Source organism: Erpetoichthys calabaricus, chromosome 12 (assembly GCF_900747795.2).
Source record: "Erpetoichthys calabaricus chromosome 12, fErpCal1.3, whole genome shotgun sequence".
NCBI lineage: Eukaryota > Metazoa > Chordata > Cladistia > Polypteriformes > Polypteridae > Erpetoichthys > Erpetoichthys calabaricus.
In genome coordinates this window covers 148,497,184-148,517,343 of record NC_041405.2, presented here as the reverse complement: position 1 = coordinate 148,517,343, position 20,160 = coordinate 148,497,184, and the positions used below count along the sequence as shown (strand labels likewise).

General features: G+C 42.6%; 1 protein-coding gene and 1 long non-coding RNA gene across 2 annotated transcripts in view; one reads left to right on the top strand and one right to left on the bottom strand.

The window, feature by feature from the left end:
• The window catches only part of ap1m1 (adaptor related protein complex 1 subunit mu 1), a 113,687-nt gene that overhangs the window by 14,388 nt on the left and 79,139 nt on the right, over nt 1–20,160 (top strand). Inside the window, exons 2-4 of the mRNA XM_051935014.1 lie at nt 8,673–8,829; nt 17,842–17,909; nt 18,038–18,168. Coding sequence (XP_051790974.1) covers nt 8,673–8,829; nt 17,842–17,909; nt 18,038–18,168 — 356 coding nt within the window. The remainder of the gene's footprint in view (nt 1–8,672; nt 8,830–17,841; nt 17,910–18,037; nt 18,169–20,160) is intronic.
• LOC127529878 (uncharacterized) overlaps nt 1–20,160 on the bottom strand; it is a 71,718-nt gene that overhangs the window by 40,750 nt on the left and 10,808 nt on the right. The gene's annotated exons all lie outside the window — the stretch shown is intronic.

Sequence of the window (20,160 nt, the reverse complement as noted above, 5' to 3'; positions counted from 1 at the left end):
ACAGTCAAGCCAAACTTAACAAAACTAAATTCAATTCCCCCCACCTATGAGAAAGAGAGGAGCAAAACAACTGAGAATAGTAAAGAGGGAAAGGAGTCCTTGTCCCCAATATAAATGCTTATTCTAAAATATTATTGATTAGGTCCTGCCAGGTTTTAAAAAAGTTTTGAACACATCCATCCATCCATCCATCCATTTTCCAACCCGCTGAATCCGAACACAGGGTCACGGGGGGTCTGCTGGAGCCAATCCCAGCCAACACAGGGCACAAGGCAGGGAACCAATCCTGGGCAGGGTGCCAACCCACCGCAGGACACACACAAACACACCCACACACCAAGCACACACTAGGGCCAATTTAGAGTCACCAGTCCACCTAACCTACATGTCTTTGGACCGTGGGAGGAAACCGGAGCGCCCGGAGGAAACCCACGCAGACATGGGGAGAACATGCAAACTCCACGCAGGGAGAACCCGGGAAGTGAACCTGGGTCTCCTAACTGCGAGGCAGCAGCGCTACCACTGCGCCACCGTGCCGCCCTTGAACAGATCCTCTAAGTGAAAATTTTTTTTCTCCTACATTCAAATAATATATAACATCACTATTCCTTAGGGACCCCACACCCCCAACACGAACTGTTCACACTTCTACCCTCAGGCAGGAGGTATAGACATATAAAATGCAGGACTTCCAGGCTAAAGAACTCTTTTTTTCCCAAGGCCATTAGACTCCTAAATAACTAACAGGAGTTTATAACCATCGTTCACCTCATTCAATCTACCTCACACAACTGTATTTGACTTGTCCATCACACACCTACCGTGTTTCCCCAAAAAGAAGACCGGGTCTTATATTAATTTTTTCTCCAAAAGTTGCACTAGGACTTATTTTTAGGGGATATCTTATATTTATTCCTGTACAACAATATACATTTATCCAAATGCAGTCATGTCATCTTCTTATGGAATATCGTCATAACTCTCTACATTCAAACCCTGAATTCCAGCCTGAATTTCTTGCTACTCCAGCCGCTTGTAGGATCCTCCAGGATCGATGTGCCCGCTTCGATGTTTGATGAACGGCTCGATGTGGTGAAGCAAAATGTTGACATGCAAATGCATTTGTGGTGCTTTGATATTCAAGCGTCGCATATTCCCCAAAGTAATGAAACAATACATTTTTAAAGTCTCACAAACCATCTCCTGTGCCGTGTTTTTTTTGCACCTTTACAAAACCATCAGAATGTACGGTGGCGTATTTGAGCCACAGAGGAAAAAAAAAATGGACATAATGAAAATGTCTATTTTGTGATTTAAAGTGGAAATTTCAGCTTTAAACTCGAAACGTCCTCTTTAACCTTGTAGTTTGTTATCATTAAAGTAGGCCATCGTAAACATCATCTTAAAACCGACCCAATTTTTAATCGCTATGCGCTTCTGAGGTTTCCTCCTGAACTGACAGCAGCGGCAGGCAGCAATCACCACACAGAACACATTAAATGTACGATATTCCAGTTCTCTGCACATTTAGAATCCTTAAATTTATACTTGATATCACTTTCATGGTGAAATGCATTAAAATATGTGTGTTACATTTTACAGATAAATCGTTAAATTTATTTAAATAATGAATACTGTTAATACAGTGGAACCTTGGATTGCAAGTAACTTGGTTTTTCAAGTGTTTTGCAAGACTTTTAATAAATTTTGACTTGATAAACGAGCAAGGTCTTGCAATACGAGTAGTACGTATGCGCTTTGTCTGCCGAGCGTCACGTGATCACACCTGAGCTGATGGTTCTTCTCTGTTTTGCTGCGGGATTGTGGGTAATTGTCTCCCATTCTCGGGCTCAGTCGGCTTGCCTCACTCATATAGTCAAACTCCGTGAGAGCGTATACTGTTTACTACAGCATTGTGACCACGTGTGTGTTTGTTGTAACGTGTGAGTCCCCGTCTTGCACCCTAAAACATGAAGCCTTGTCTCATTACTTTAGCGACACCAGCTTTATTCAACTTGAAACAGGAACAGCACGGTTATTTATTGTAGCGGGATCTGCCACTCTCCTATACACAGATACATCAGTCAGGCAGGGTTGTGCCCAGGTTAGTGGTCAAGTAGTACTGGGCCTGGCACATTTATAAGTTCCTTGTATTACCCATCGACGGTAGGCGCTTATAGCATGACCGCAATCTTTTCGGATTCGCTTTTACGGCGAACTGCTACAGCGCTGGGATCCTGTGGTTGCTTCGGGATGCTCTTCCGCGTGTCGTCCCGTTGGGTGGAATCCCAAAAGTCTTTAGAAACTCACTCACACCAGCCATGACTCTTTTTTCAAAGGTAAAGTGCAGGTTAATTTGTTTTACGTATTTTTACTTTATATTTTGTATTAAGGGCAGCACGGTGGCGCAGTGGGTAGCGATGCTGCCTCGCAGTTAGGAGACCCGAGTCCGCTTCCCAGGTCCTCCCTGTGTGGATTTTGCATGTTCTCCCCGTGTCTGTGTGGGTTTCCTCCGGGTGCTCTGGTTTCCTCCCACAGTCCAGAAACACGCAGGTTAGGTGCATTGGCGATTCTAAATTGTCCCTAGTGTGTGTGTGTGTGCGCCCTGCCCAGGGTTTGTTTCCTGCCTTGCGCCCTGTGTTGGCTGGGATTGGCTCCAGCAGACCCCCGTGACCCTGTAGTTAGGATATAGCGGGTTGGATAATGGATGGATGGATTTTGTATTAATCATTTTTATATGAATAGTTTTGGGTTGTGGAACGAATCATCTGAGTTTCTATTATTTCTTATGGGGAAATTCCCTTTGATATACAAGTACTTTGGATTGCGAGCACATTTCCGGAATGAATTATGCTCGCAAACCGAGGTTCCACTGTAGTTACACATATGGGGTGGCAGAGTGGTATCACCGCTGTCTCGCATCCCTGTCTGGAGTTTGCATGTTTTTCTGGTGGGTTTCCACAGTGGGCTCAGTTTTCCATCCAGAGACATGAAGGTTTGGGGATTTGGTGAAGCTACAATGACGCCAGTGTATGTGTGTGTCTGCTTGTATTCACCATGTGATGAGCTGATGTCCCGTCCAGGGATTTTGTTTCTTTCTTGTGCCCCATGCCTGCTGGAATGGGAACATCCTTGAATTGATGGATGTAATCATTAAACATCCTTTTCAGAGATATTATGGCAAGGTGTCCACTGAATTTAATGGATGTCTTGGGCACACGCGTCACATCGTGTTAAGTATAAACCTGGCCTTAGGCACTTTACTTTTCAGCTGACGATCTTGACTAGGGCTTATTTTTGGGGTAGGGCTTATATTACAGGCAGCCTGAAAATCATACTAGGGCTTATTTGCGGAGTAGGTCTTATTTTCGGGGAAACACGGTACCTGCACTTTACACTTTTTACTTCTATTTTGTTTTTATACTTTAAGCTGCCTTTGTTACATATTATTTATTTGCTACTTAGTATTTATGTTTATCTTTATACGTTGGTTTGTTAACCATTGGCATTTGGTGTGGACAGCAAAGAAAGAATTTCATTGTACAGGGAAACGTGTTTCCTTACTGTGCACATGACAATGAACTTTGAACTTTACCCACTGACTTAACAGAGGTGGGCTAGGATAAGTCTATGTGCCAGTAGTGAAGTACAGGCAATTCTAGTTTGTCCTTCTCTACTTTAAGCCCATCTGGGAGCCCTCCAAACACAGCTGTTAATGGGTTAGGAGGAATTTAGTATTTCTTTGGTGTAATTTGATGTAATTTGCTGTTTGCCGCTAATGCTTTGCATGACAATTTGTTTAGCAGTTGAATGCAAGCCTTGGAGTAGAGTAGCCCGTCCTTATCTGTGAGATAGCAAAGAAAAAAACAAGTTTGTCACAGTGGCTTACTAGATAAACCAGGCAAACCTATTAATTTCGCCCTAGGATAGAATATTATTAAAATCGTCACATGGTATCTTTATAAAGTCAACTGGTTCAGCAACATGATACCATGCCAGTGCTAATGTCTTTAAATTGAGTGCAGTTTAATCACTTATAATGACCTGGGAAGATCAACTGCTTTGTTTTATGCGGTGGTGCCCAGTTTTATGAAACTTGTCAGTACTCCCAGATTATGAACAGTTTCTCAATTTTTGACCTTAAGAGAACCAGAGACATTTTAATATTTTACTGATGTGATAGTTGCATCGACTGAACAGTATCATCTCCAGACAGAGGAGCAGCTTCAGCGACAGACTGCTGTCACTGTCCTGCTCCACTGACAGACTGAGGAGATCGTTCCTCCCCAACACCATGCGACTCTTCAATTCCACCTGGGGGAGTAAATGTTAACATTATTCAAAGTTACTGTCTGTTATACCTGCATTGTTATCACTCTTTAATTTAATATTGTTTTTTTATCAATATGCTGCTGCCGGAGTATGTGAATTTCCCCTTGGGATTAATAAAGTATCTATCCTATCTATCCTATCTATCTATCTTGTTAATCAATCTATCTATCTATCTTGTTAATCAATCTATCTATCTTGTTTATCTATCTATCTCATTGTCTTTCTTGTTAATCTATCTACATTTTTGATCTTGCCTACTACATAATCTATCTACAGTATTTATCCTAAAATTAGTATCTATCTATAGTATCTATCTATCTTGCCAACTATACTAAAATTAGTATCTCTCTCTCTCTCTCTCTCTCTCTCTCTCGAGGGTTAGGCAGTGTTGGGCCTGGAGGGCCGCAGTGGCTGCAGGTTTTTGTTCCTTAACAAGAGGTCAATTATTGCTGTTGAAGCACTTTATTGCTCAAGTGACATTTTGATGCTTCATTTCTGGGGTCTCACTTGTCAAGGTTCCCCAACTTTAATTGCTTATTTCACTCTTAACTTAATTCACTGGCACCTTATTAGCAATAAGATGCAAATGACAAAGTTGCCAGCAGTTCTCCATCTAACTTGTCTCCATTTACACCTGTGTGGGTTCATCATGCACTCTTAAGAGAAAAATGTGACAAACTGAAAACTGTCCATTTTAGGCTTTAAATCATTTGGATGATATCTTTGGAAAGGAAAAAAAATCTACGATGTAAGAACCTAACATTGCAGTCTAACAAGTCATAAAATTTAACAAAGTCTGAAATGGGAAAGGATTGGTTTCTAATTAAGCAGCTGGGTTTTAACAAAAACCTGCAGCCCTCCAGGACCGATGTTGCCCACCCCTGGCCTATAGCATGCTGAAACAACTAGAGGAAAGCGTACAAAATGTAGTACATTTGGTATTAATGATGAATGAATCAGAACAGGATTTATAATCCTGCTGACAAGTTTGATATCACAGAACATTAAGCTGGGACAAATGTGGTGAAAGGGGGGAAAAAGATCTGAATATGAAAGCATCAGGAGTTGGTAACATCAATAGTTTGAACTTGACTTATGCAATAAATATTAGGTACGTGTTATTAGCCTGCTGCTGTCTCCTCCAGATACACCTATAAATATAACCCTCACATCAGCTTGTGTGGCCCTTCTTGCCTGTGGGGTCCCTCAAGGCTCTATTCTTGGGTCTGTTTTTTTTTTTTCACTCCATGTATTGCGCTTAGTTTTTAAGTTTCATTTCTTTGTTACGCAGATGATACACAAATATATCTTCAACTGAAACAGAGCAAGACAAATTCTATTGAGTCCTTATTGGAATGTCTGAAAGACATTAAAATATGGATGTCACTAAATTTTCTTAGTTTAAATGATATAAAAAAAAATCGTGAGTTGTCTCCCCTCGACGTTCTTGTATATTTGCGTATTTATGGGAATGGATATTTGAGGAGTAAACTGCAAAACATTGATTAATATACATAATATAAAAAAAAAAACAGCAAATTAATCATATATTGAACAATTATAATAAAAGTAAAGTTGAATAAATCGAACTGTACAGCTGCATGAATGAAAAGGTAAAGTACCACTTCCGGTAAGCGGAAATAGCCCAAAAGTTGATAGAAATCTACGTTTTGTACCTAATACTTGTATACAAAATTTGGTCGACCTAAGTGAAAACGGACTCAAGTTATTGTGTATTGTATCATCAAAATCTCGAAATCTAATTTTTGGACAATTACAATACTTTCCCTACGAGAAAGTAAATTGGACTCTGGGAGGTCCAAAACGTTGAGATTCATCGAAATCTCGAAATGGAATTTTTGGAGGATTCCAATACAGTGGAACCTCGGGTCACGAACGTCTCAGAACATGTACAAATCGGGTTACGACCAAAAAGTTTGTCAAACTTTTGCATCTGTTCACGACCACACACTTGGGTGACAAACAAGCCAGTTTTCCTTCTGGTTCGTACGCGCCGATTTCCGCACGTTGTTCAGTCTCTCCCTGTACATTGTTCTCGGTCAGACGTGCGTGCATTTGCTGTGAACTCTTTGGGCTCTATTTCATGTGCTTTTGCATTAATTTTGCAATTAACCATGGCCTCTAAGCAAGTGAAGAGTGGTAGTGTTGGTGAAAAGAAAGGTTCGAAGAAAATTAAAATCGAATTGAAGAAAGAAATTATTGAAAAGTAAGAACGTGGCGTTCGTGTTACTGATCTTGCCGCTGAGTACAAGAATTCAAAATCTACGATTTCGACTATTCTAAAGCAGAAAGAGGCCTTTAAAGCAGCTGATGTTGCTAAAGGAGTTACAGTGTTCACCAAGCAGAAGCCTTAAGTGCTGGAAGAGGTGGAAAAACTGTTGGTAGTGTGGTGGAACGAGAAGCAACTTGCAGGGGATAGCGTAAGCAAGGTGATGTTATGCGAGAAAGCCAGGAAGATTTCATGGCGATTTGCTGCAAAACTATCCTTCTACGAGTGGCTAGTTCTTCCTGCTCACTTCCTTCATGCCAGAACTCGACTCATGCAAGGTTAGTTTTCTTGGTTGTTTATGGTTAGTTTTTGTATAAATTAAGGATTTTCAAATTTTCATTTTTTTTTCCCTGTGCTTAAAATTCATTAAAATTAAGTGTTTACAGCGAGCGGTTCGTAAGGCTGTAACGTGAACTTGCAATGTTAGTTTTCTCTGTTCAAGGTTTTCTCAGTGTTGTTCAATGTTTTTACATTTAGTTTACTATTACACTGTGCATTCTACGGTATAATTAATAATAATAATAATTCATTACATTTATATAGCGCTTTTCTCAGTACTCGATTAACTATTTTTGTGCTTAAAAATCTTTAAAAAAAAAATATATATATATATTTACATACAGTTTGTACGGTCTGGAACGGATTAATTGTATTTACATACAATCCTATGGGTGAAATTACTTCGGGTCCGAAGTTTCACTGTACTGTACTTTCCGTACACTTTGTATACGAGAAAGTCAGGGAGGTCTAAAACGTGGAGATTCATCAAAATCTCGAGGTTGAATTTTTGTACGATTACATTACCTTCCCTATACTTCGTATACAAGAAAGTAAAAAGGAATGTGTGTTTTGAACCTTCTGATGTTACTGGTGCTCATTCAAGTAACCTTAGCCCTTTGACAACCTATTATAATCCCTTGGTAAAAATTCTGGATATGATTTTTGATCCCTCCCTCAGATTTCATACAGAGCTAAAGGTTAGGCTTTTCTTTCTGCAGATGATTTTCAAAAATTAATTCATGCTTTTGTCTATCCTCCGCTTGAGTATTGCAACTCATTATACACTGGAGTTAATCAGTCCCACCTCGCTAGTCTTCAACATATCCAGAACACAGTGGCCGGGCTCCTAACAGGCACATGAAAACAGAACCAGCGTCACTTCACTGGCTTCCAGTTCAGTACAGGACTGAGCTTAAACTTTTATTGTTTGTTTGTTTTTAAGTCTCTGAATGGTTTAGCCCCCTTTTATTTTACTGACCTATTAAACTCTTACTCTCCCTCACAACCACTTAGGCTCTCTGACCAGAAGTTACTGGTCACGCCAAGACCAAGACTTAAGCTCAGAGCGGACCCTGCCTTTGCAGGCTGCCTCTAAGCTTTAGAATAATCTGCCTTTTTATATTAGGGCCGCACCACCTTTGGTTACTTTTAAATCCAGTCTGAAACCTTTTTGAACTTGCATAAGAGTACTATACAATAATTAATTTATATATTTTGGTGTATTTATTTACTGTATATATTTATTGGTGTATTTGTGGAAACTATGGTCAACTTATTTTGTGTTACATATACTCTATACATAAAATTGGCTTTTTTTGTCCTTTATTTTGCCTTATACAATTTGTTGTATTAGGAATTTGTGAGTTTACGCGTACCCCTTGGGGTCAGAGTGCAGGGTCAGCCATTGTACAGCGCCCCTGGAGCAATTGCAGGTTAAGGGCCTTGATCAGGGGCCCAGCAGAATAAGACCCCCTTTGGAGGTAATGGGGATTTGAACCAGCAACCTTCCGGACACCAGTGCAGATGCTTAGCCTGAGAGCCATCACTTAACTTTATAGACACAGTACCAGCTTTTTGATAACTTTCTGTTACTCTGTTTGATATGGTGGTTGTTTTTAGAAAGCGGTGTTCTTGTAGGAACGACTCTGTCTTTAATAATAGGATGGCATTTTATCAAATGTGAGTTGCTTTGTGCATTTTGGTATCGGCCGTCTCAGTCATTCCTATTTAAAACGCTCATATTTGCTCTTTCTCTTTCTTTTGTTTACAGGTCCTGATCTGCCGCAATTACCGTGGTGATGTGGACATGTCAGAAATTGAGCATTTTATGCCCATTTTGATGGACAAGGAAGAGGAAGGAACATTGTCTCCAATCCTTGCCCATGGTGGAGTGCGGTTCATGTGGATTAAACACAACAATTTGTACCGTATCCTTCTGACAAAAGCTGTTTTATTTAGTTAAAAATGTTACTCACAATGAAGGCAGGGTCAGTCGGTCATTGTCCAACCCGTTATATCCTAACACAGGGTCACGGGGGGTCTGCTGGAGCCAATCCCAGCCAACACTAGGCGCAAGACAGGAACAAACCCTGAGCACACACACACACACACCAAGCACACACTAGGGACAATTTAGGATCGCCGATGCACCTGACCTTCATGTCTTTGGACTGTGGGAGGAAACCCACGCTGACACGGGGAGAACAGGCAAACTCCATGCAGAGAGGACCCAGGAAGCAAACCTGGGTCTCCTAACTGTGAGGCAGCAGCGCTACCACACGCGAATCTTCTTATTAAAGTGCTGTGTGCTTTCAGTGGAGCTCGGTTTAACAGTTAGATTGAAAATGGGTGTAGGGGTCTGATTTGGCTTACACATTAGTTTCATAGACAAAAGCAGGTCAGCATAGAGTTTTTTTTGTTGGCCACTTTTTACCTTGAGTTTACAAACCATTACTGACTTGAGATTTGGTGCTCATCTGGGTTCAGCTTTGACCCACACTACTAGGTAACCAGTTTTATAGATATGCACTGTACTCATGCCTGTGTCAAAAGAGATTTCCACAGTTTTAGATTTTTGGCTGTCAGTCAGCTTCTATCTCTAGTACTGTGATCTTATTCTAACAGAACATGCTTTTTCAAAATTAAGAATATCTGAAAAAAAAACAAACTGTTTCTATTACTTGTACTATCTTTTATATATAAACGTCTACGTGTGGAAGTGTGTGTGTGTCTGTCTGTCCGACCCGGAAGTGAGAGGTGGAGTCAGGGTAAGGGCTCCGCCTCAGAGGAAACGGAAAACTCGCATAGCCGCTAATAACACAAGCAAGGCCAGCACGTCAGCAAAACGAAACCTCCGAAGAAAGACAAAGTCGCTTAGCCACTAACGTCGGCAAACGGTATCTCTTTAACTTTTCCTCCCGCCGTTAATACACAAGCGATGTGAGCATGTCGGCACAATGAAACCTAAGAGAGAGATGCCCAGAGTAGTTCCTTTCAATTACCTGACATCTTCTATTTACATTTTTTTTCTGACAATTTCAATAGTTTTTAGGACCCTGGGCTTTTTACAGCACGGGCTTACACAGCTAGTATAATATATACAAGCTTCAGGATTTTCATTGTATTTCTGTAGATCTGTGTACATTTAATATGTATAATATGACATTTACATTAACTAGGAGCAAGCAAGCAACTCCTAAGCAGACATTAGTCTCAGGCCGAGTCTGTTATTTCTAAAGCAAGTAAGCTATTCTTAATAGATTTCAGCTTTTTACAGCACGAGCTTACACAGCTAGTATATTCTAAAAATCTAGTGTGACAGCAGGAACCCCACCTGGGAAATTTGGAGTTGCCATTTAATTTAAACTCTGTCTCTTTTGGGAATGTGGGAGGAACATGCAGAATCCATACAGACGGTGACCATTTTCAGGATTCTGGATCCGCGAGGCAGCAGTCCTAATCATTTTGCCTCCCCACATTCAGTTAGACACTAAAAAACAAATGATAAAGATCTGTGAAATAATTTGCAGGGGAACATTTTCCCTAATCTCTCTTTAGATGACCTCCTGTGGCAAAATGAGATGTCATTGAAAGTTTTCAGAGCCATCTCTTTATTTCTACTTTGCTGCAGTGTTTGGGGTGCGACTGTCAGTCGATACCATGGCTTCAGTTAGAATGTTGACCTGAAAAATTTTAAGATGCTGTATTAACAAAAGTTCACACTAATAGTTGTTCTGACTTGATTTTGAATACATTCTTGTTATAAAAACACAGAACAACATTTGATGGTCGTGTAATCTTAAGCTAGATCAATAACATGCAAAGTCAACTGACTGACAGACAGACATTCACTCACCAATGCTATTTTCCATTTTAGTTAAAAAGCTAAAATTTAGCAGGACTGTACATCTAGGGCAGTATTTATTTGCTCAGAAGCAACATTTTGATATTTCAGTATTTAGTGAAAACAACCCCAATGATAGAAAGTCTAAAAAATGCTTTGACTGGTTTGTGAATTTAGTGACTTTGTAGAATAAAGAAAATTAGCCAACCCGATTCTTTATTTGTCGATATTTCTTAATAATAATATTATAGTGAGAAGGCTGTACTAACACACCGTACCTCTTTTTTTTTTTTTTGCTGAGTGCAGAGAAGGAATCGCACACAGAAATGAGGTTTGCTGCTTAATGCAGATGAAGGCCTCTGGCAGAAGTGAAGTGGAACGACGAAAGTTCAGTGAAGCTCAAAGTACACAAGTCTAGCAAGCAGTACAAAGCTCGAGTGCATGCCAGGAGCAAAAATAGAGGGAGAGGGAGGTAGAGGATGGAGTGGCATCTTTGGGTACTCGCGGTACTCCCAGTTCTGTCATGTTCTTCTTAGTCCTCCTCAAGTGATTTAAATTACATACAGATTCAAACAATGAAGGGGATGTTTGTCCCCCTTGGTAGGTCGAGCATCATTTTATATATACACTTTGAAGACTGAGGAGGGCACCTTTTGTGGTCAAATACATGCAATATTGTAGAGAACTGGGGGGGGCATCCCTTTGGAGTTCTGATTCACAAAACAGAAACAGAGCTTCAGGTCCAGGGTACAACTCAACCCACAGAATGCCTTAGTCAGTTTAAATACTTGCACAGCCCAGTAAAGGAGGTCCCCCACTGCCAGAACATAGAAGGGGTGTACATTGTGCATAGTTCACAATATTAGTTCTTTTCACCTCTTCTTTTCAGTACATTACTTAAGACATTCAGTTCATTGCATGGGCCATGTAAATGTACATTTTGTAAATGTCAATGCTGTGTGTAATAAGTTAAGGTATAAACCACAATTCGGTGTTAGAACTCTATTGTCTGGCTGTGGCTTTCAGGATAAATCCATAATAATATATTATTTCCACCACCTATTAATTACTTGTTTGAATCCAAAAGAATATGGTGTCGTGTGAATCTGTTTTTACTGCTGATATTCAGCTAAAGCCATGGCCAGTCACTAGGAACAGCAAGAACTGATCTATGGCAGGAATGTTTTACTCCTGGCTATTTATACGTAGCGTTTCAAGAGTAAGGAGCTGCAGTGAAATAAATAACATTAGCTATGGTAAATATAAAAAACACGAAACACTGTATAGAGAAAAGTATCAGAAAAGTATTTCTTCTCATGCATCTGATTAACTCACAGCAGTATAACCGAGGCCCATTGTCTTAGGGAAATTTCCTAGGGGAAACTGGGTAACACAGCCAATTTAATATATAATAAAATGTGTTATTATTTTTATTATATAGAGAGGAAAATTCCATTAATCAAGCAGCGGTTGTATAGGGTGAGCCAAAAAGAAATACCGCATTTCAAACATCTATTCTACAATAATGCTACAGGATAAAATAAATTTCAGTACAACACAAAAAAGGGTATACACTCTGTTTTAAAAATGATGTCTTCAAATTGATGGCCATCATCCGTGATAAACTCTTTGAGACGATTTCTGAACGCTCGCATGACTCGTTTGGCCATTTCAAGGGGAATAGCGGTGATTTGATGGCGAACAGCGTCCTTGAGGGCTTCAAGGTTTTGAGGTCAGTATGTGTATACCTTCGACTTGAGATGGCCCCAACGAGAAGAAATTGCATGGATCGAGATCAGGCGAACGTGAAGGCCACCCGACATCGCCCGTGCAGGGAGATCAGCTTCCCCAGAAACATCTCCCGCAAAACTTGCATGGATTTTCTGTGCCGTATGAGCTGTTGCTCCATCCTGTTGAAACCAAGCATCCACCACATCCATTTCTTCCAGTTGGGGCCGCAACAAATTCTCTAGCATTTCAATGTAACGTTCTGAAGTGACGGTGACTGTTGCTCCCCACTCCTCAAAAAAGTTAGGGCCTACAACGGCGCACCACACTGTAACACGCTCACCGTGCAGGGGTCTCTGAAGTTCATGAGGGTTGTTTTAAGCCCAATAGTGGAATTTTTGGTTATTATTTATGCCACCATTCAAATGGAAATGTGCCTCGTCGCTGTACATGACAATAGCATCTCGATGAACGGTTTGCTCAACTTTCTAGAGAGTCTCTCTCAGTGAGTTCCTGCACTACCATCATTTTGTATGGATGGGAATTAAGGTCCTCATGCAGAATCTTTCTCAGAATGTTTTTAGAAATGCCTAAGGCAGAAGCAGGTTTGCACGCTGAATGTCTAGGAGACTGAAAAATTGATACCCTTACAGCTTGGATGTTTTCAGGCGTTCGTACAGTCCGAGTTCGGCCTGGAGAGTTTCTGTTCAATGTTCTACCCGTCTGTCTAAATTTAGCGACTATAATGAACAAAAATACTTCCACAACGGGAAAGAGTTGGGGACCCGTATAATATCCAGAGGACAAAAGAAAAATGCAGAGGCAAAATGTGTGATCAAAAACCATTTACATAGTAGTTGATAACATGAATACAACAGATGCCATTTTTATACATGAACAAAATGGCTGACAGAAATGAGCTGGCAGAAAATGACGTCGAAACTGGTAGACGGATACGACGTCCTCAACAGGAACTGGAAGTGATGTGATGGAGGAAGTGACGTTGTCTTCGGGGGACCTGAAGTATCGTCTTTGGATGGAGCCGGAAGCGACGTTATCAGAAGGTGCCAGAAGTGACGTTTGGCGGCCATCTTGGGAATCTGGAAGTCTGGTAGATAGATGGATAGATAGATACTTTATTAATCCCAAGGGGAAATTCATTAATTCATGTATTTTTCTTCTTTGTGTCTGACGAAAGAGAGAGAGAGAAGCATTAGTACCACAAATCAGCCCCTTGTCTAGCGATATTTCACTCACCTCTGGGCTTGTTGACTGCCTCCTAAACTCACGTGTGTGTCCCCACCCTCTGAAGAATTGTTTTCTGATTTGGGACATCACTGTTAGGAGGAATGCTGAAGTGCGTTCGGAAGGCGCGTTGCGTAGTGATGTTGGATTCGTTGTTTTTGAAGAACGCTTCGACAGCGAAAGCATGGTGCGCACCGGACCAAGGCATGTGGCCAACTGAAAACTACAAGGGATCGCCTATCAACGGACCTCCCACACCAACTACCTCGGGCAATGTCCTTGAGAAATGTTGTAGTTCAGTTTGGCTCACCATGTATATTTGTAGCTCCTGTGTTTTTAAACTCTTATGTCTGATAGGTGGCTGAGCTCTTCACGGAATATGTCATAAGCTGCTTTTCAAAGTATTCGCATCCGATACTAAAACTCCACCCCCAACCCCCCACCCACAAAAACACTTAACTGGCAGGGTGGAGATAGGCTGAATCTCACATCATGCAATGACTAGTATTACTTTACTAGCCATGTGCGGCCAACTATGTTGCGCGTGTTAAAGTTGTCTGTGAAGGGCCCCCTGTTTAAACGCGGCTGCCAGTCGTGAACTGGGCCCTTCGTCGCACAGCATTATGATTTTTTATAAGAGAAACAAAATTACAAAACAAAACCCTTGGACATTGATTCGATAGGAACGGCTACTCGGAATCACTGTCCGAATAGTAATTATGTGGTGGTGGAGAAGCATTTCTGCTTCTCTCCATTCACAGTCCGTCTCGTTTTCATGACACTGTCGTTTCCTCTCACGATCTCTTCTCAACCTTTCTCCAATCTCGCAGGTTGCTTTGTGGCAATCCAAAGAGTAATAAAGAACCAATGCTTCTTTCTTGAACTCCAAACGCCGACTGATGGAAAATCACAGAAGTGTGCCCGACTTATATACTCTGATTGCCGACTCCAAGAAGTGGGTGAACATTCGATTTGGACGAAATGCTGCCAACGACGGTCGATAGAAACACAAAAAACCACAGTCTCGACAACGAAGCAAGTGTCGATGCCAGATCTAAACACAAAGCACGGTGTCGATGCCAGATCTAAACACAAAGCACGGTGTCGATGCCAGATCTAAACACAAAGCACGGTGTCGATGCCAGATCTAAACACAAAGCACGGTGTCGACGCCAGATCTAAACACAAAGAGTGGTATCGACAGTGTTTGTAAAGAAAAGTAACAACCAAGGTGTTGTGTATTCAGCCAGTACAAACAGCACGTAGTCTCCTTTAGTTCAATCCTCTTTAATCACCACACTCCAACTTCATCCAACGATCCTCCCCCTCACTTCCTCTCCTCCTCCATCACTACTGCCCTCTACTGAACACACCAGGAACACCACACAAGGCAGTGAATTCGCGGACAAACAAAGATCAAGATCCAAATGAAGATTATATATAAAGATTAGGAATCTCAAAGGCTTTTTGAAGAGCCTGTGGTGTGTTTTATATTGCTGTTTTTTGATTCCATTTGAAATTGTAGAACCCTTTTACATTTGTCCTGTCAAAGCAGATGCACCCTCCATTCAGCCTATCAGACGTGGTCAAACCAATACTGCAAGGCATCAGCTTTCTGGGTTGAGTATTAATCGTCAAATAAATCTTCGTCATGAGTGTCAAGGCTTGGTCATGATCTGTGATGCCCTCAAGGCCGCCTTTTCACTGGTCATTGCTCCTCTTTTACGTACTGTAAGTTAAATCCTCCACTGAGCAAATGGACACTGAAAAGTCATTAATTTCTCCATTGAAAATATGCACACACCCATTTTCTTTACGCATACATAACATTGATTACAGGATGTTGGGGAATAAAGTGTAAAAAATTAAGTTAGAAATAACGGCAAATATGTTGCCTTGCAAAGTATTCAGTCCTCTTGAAGGTCCTCGCCATTCTCTGGATTTCATAAGATACGTACATACACGTATTCTTCCAAGAAGTGTTTTTATTGACCAGTTCTGAAAGTTTATTTTGAAAGCTAATGTAAATAAATTGCCAAAAGTGTCTTCCTAAAAGATTTAATAACTGGAATAAAGCTGCTTGCATAAGTTCAAGCAGTCCCCGGGTTACGTACGAGATAGGGACTGTAGGTTTGTTCTTAAGTTGAATTTGTATGCAAGTTGGAACAGGTACATTATTTTAATAAATGCTATTGTTGACCGACTGTAAGCAAGTGCTCTACCAATGAATGATGGAGTTTCACCTCTCTCTGACCTTTTTATTATTTCTACTTTATTTTCCATGGTGATGGTTTTTCTCTTCTTTACTGTATCTCCAGCACTTGCATCAGATTTGTGTTTCAGAGACATTGTTGAAGGGTGAAGACAGAAGGTTAAGATGAGCTCTTCTGCACAGCACTGCACACGCTGTCGCAGCAGGATGGCACCCCTCGTCAGCACGTCTGGTGTATTGACGAGAGACAACTTCCTGCTATATACGTAACAGTACAAGCAGGCTTGCTATTGAGAATGAATGAGGGCAGCGAGGGGCAGTTCACCACCACTTGCATACAGTATGCTGCCTGCAGCGTCAGCCCGCCGAGAGCGAACAGGGTGCGGCCAAAGGCAGGTAGTGAATCTCCCACCACTGCCCCCACTCAACAGGCAGCCACCCGAGGCACACTACAATGCTGCCCCCTGCCGCCCCATTCACCCTCAATGGCCTCCGTTCAGCCACAACTGGGTCACCGCTTGCAGCATCACCAACCGCCCACCGAGAACGAATGGGGCAGCCTTTCGAGGGACACTGCAAGGCTGTGTGGTGGGCGGGTAGTGAAACGCCCACCTCTGCCCCATCCAGCCTCTGTCCAGTCAGGAGCAGTAGCTGCGGCGGTGTGGTGGGCAGATAGCGAACCACTCCATCAAGCCTCCATCCTGCACACAAGCACTTTCCGCGCACCCAGCCGCCCACTGAGAATGACTGGGGTGTGGCCCCCACCGCCACATTCGTCAACCGGAGCCGCCTGAGGTACACTACACTATAATAATTCTTTGCATTTTATATAGCGCTTTTCTCACTACTCAAAGCGCTCAGCAATTGTAGGTTAAGGGCCTTGCTCAAGGGCCCAAAAGAGCAGAGTCCCTATTGGCCTTTACGGGATTCGAACCGGCAACCTTCCGATGGCCAGTGCAGATCCCTAGCCTCAGAGCCACCACTACACTGCATGAGCAGTGAAACCGCCCTCCTCCAGCCACCGCTTGCAGCATCCCCAGGCCGGAGATGACGGAGCGGCAGTTACTGAGGAGCCTGCATCGCGTCCCCCAGACAGGTGAAGAAGCAGCTGTGGTCCCATTCGTAAGTCATATGTCGGATGTCTGTAACTCGGGGACTACCTGTATTCAGACTCCATACCTCTATGTTTAGCAGGGCCTACTTTTGCCATAACAACAGCCTTAAGCCCGAGCTAGCTATACACACTGCTCAGGAGTGATTTTTGTCCCCCCACCCTCAATTATTCCTACCAAATTGTCTGCACGTCATTCAGATTAATCGGATGAAGTGCAGTTTTCAAACAATGAAACAGCTTCTCAGTAGGGTTGAGATCAGAACTTTGACTAGGCCATTTTATTTTTTGTTGTTGTTTTTGAGCCTCTCCACTGTTGTCTTTGCTTGTACTTGGGATCATTGTCTTTCATACTTTTAATCTTTATTTCGCCATATACAATATCTTGTGCTAGGAATTTGTTAGTTTGCACATACCCCTTTGGATCAGAGCACAGGGTCAGCCATTGTATAGCACCCCTGGAGGCTTTGCTCAAGGGCCCAGCAGAGTAGGATCCCCTTTGGCAGTAACAGGGATTCGAACTGCCAACCTTCTGGATACCAGCGCAGATCCTTAACCTCAGAGCCACTACTCCGCCAGACATTTGATGGATTTGTGGCTTTTTAAAATCTCTGTACTGTGTTTTATTATTTGCTTGCATGTGTCATACGGTGTATGTTTTGGTAAGAAGCCAGTATTAAAGTGGTAATCCACATTTATAATTACACCTGAAGAATTAGGGGCATGTAGCTGTTACACTGGGGAAAAAATCCAACACTAATTGAATAAGGATATTTTCCTTTACAAAGTTTTCTTTTCAGTTGTCGCCACATCCAAGAAGAATGCCTGTGTATCGTTGGTCTTTTCTTTTTTGTACAAGATTGTCCAGGTGAGTCACTTATGCCAGGATTAGATTCCTGTTGGAGCAGAATACTTGTAAGTTTCATTTTATTTTTTGTGGTAGTGGTTAGTGACTGCATTGTACAGTATTCATGATGTCTTCCTGGTCTTTTGCAGGTCTTTTCAGAATACTTCAAAGAATTGGAAGAAGAAAGCATTAGAGACAACTTTGTTATCATCTATGAACTAATGGACGAGCTCATGGATTTTGGCTACCCCCAGACCACAGATAGCAAGATTCTTCAAGAGTGAGTTATGGGTTTGTCGCCTTTCAATCCACTAAACCAATACAGTTCATTTCAATTTGATTTATTGTCATTCCACCTTACGTGTTTGTTGTTCAGCAAGTTGGTGAAGAATCAGCAGTGTGAGACCGCCACCAGTCGAAGACCACATCTTTATACAAAAATGCACCTTTATTTGCAGTTCTTCAACAAACACAACACTGTCCCGCACAACACACTGTGCTCTTTGTCCAAATCACCTTTCTCACGGGCCTTTCTCTCAACATCCCTGGGCCGCCTTTCCTCTCTCCACGGGAGCTTCGTCCTGCTCCCACTCCTGACTCCAGCTCCCTGTTTGGAGGGAGGTGGCCCCTTTTATTCTCACCCGGACAAGCTCCGGATGCTCTGCCTGACGACACTTCCTGGTGTGGTGGAAGTGTCGGGAGAGCACCCAGAAGCACTCCAGATGTCCCTGGAAGGATCGTCATCCATCTTCCCAAGTGTGGAAGTAGATGGTTCCTGGGCTCTCTGAGGCTCAGGGCTCCCCCTGGCAGTGACCAAAGGTCCCAACGGGCTTGAGCCTTCTTGCTCCCCTTCCATGGCCCTCTTCCGATCCTGGGCAGTTGCCCCCTCGTGGCCTGGAGGATGAATGCGCCACCTCTCGGTCCTTCCAGGCGTCCCAGCTGGGACTACCCCCCAGCCTCCTGCGACAACAGGTAGCATAATATTCAGTTTTGTGGAGGAAATGATCTTCACTCCCTGTTTAGCTGTTTAAGTCAGAAAGCTCGGTATTAATACTTGTGGTCATATGGAGAACAGAGGCACTGCAGTAACATCGGTAATTCCTTTTCCATGTTATACTAATAATGACAAGAAGTGTATAATGTGTCAAGACTTTAGTCCAAATATCAAGTAAATGTGCGCTTTTATTCAAAAATATAACCAAAGAAAAAAAAAAAAACATTCGATTTACACGTGGCTGTCAATGAGTTAAAAACGCAAGCTCAAATGTCAGTCAGCAGGGAGTTTACACGTATTCTCAAATGGTGCAGAGGTAAGAACTGCTGCCTTATAACCGAAATGTTCCGGGTTCGAGACCAGGTGCTCCGTGCTTTGGGTAGTGAGCTGCTATTATTATTATTATTATTATTTCTACAACTAGGGGGCTCTTCCCCCTGCTCGCTTCGCTCACCTCACCAATCCCCGGGTTTGGTTATAAAGCTATAGTGACCGTTTCTACATCAAGTCAAGTTGTGTTGCCGCACCCACTACACAACGAAACATCTCGGGATCCCGGTTTGCAATCCCCCAGGCAGACACGTGGTCCAGTCCCTCCCTCCGGAAATGACCCTCTATCTGCCGCAGCCAGGTGTTACATGGGCGACCCGTTGGTCTGGTCCAGCCACTCTGGTCCCTAACAGTGAGGATCTTACGAGCCGGATCACCCTCGGGGAAACGTGACACATGGCTGTAGTGCCGTAACTGATGCTCCCCCATAATGCAGGTAATGTGCCTCATTCGGGACTCCATGAGCAACACAAAGTCAAACCAATGGTACCAAAGGATTTTCCGGAGAGACACAGTACCAAAGGAGTCCGGTCTTTGTCTCAGGTCACTGGATAGCATCCATGTCTCACAAAGATATAGCAAGACAGAAAGCACCAGGACTCTAAAGACTTGGACCTTCGTCCTTTTGCAGAGATATTGGGAGCGCCACACACACCTTTCCAGCGACCTCATGACCCCCCCATGCTCTCCCAGTCCGTCTACTGACTTCATAGAAAGAGACACCAGAGACATGAATGTCACTGCCAAAGTAAGTAAACCTCTCGACGAGGTCGACACTCTCTCCGCAAACAGACACACATCTTGGTTTTTACACCAGGACAGTCGCAAGCCTAGACACTCGGACTCCTCGCTCAGTCTCTCGAGTGCCCCGATCAGAGCCTCCGTTGACTCCGCGAAGATCACAGCATCGTCAGCAAAGTCAAGATCCGTGAACCTGTCATCAGTAAG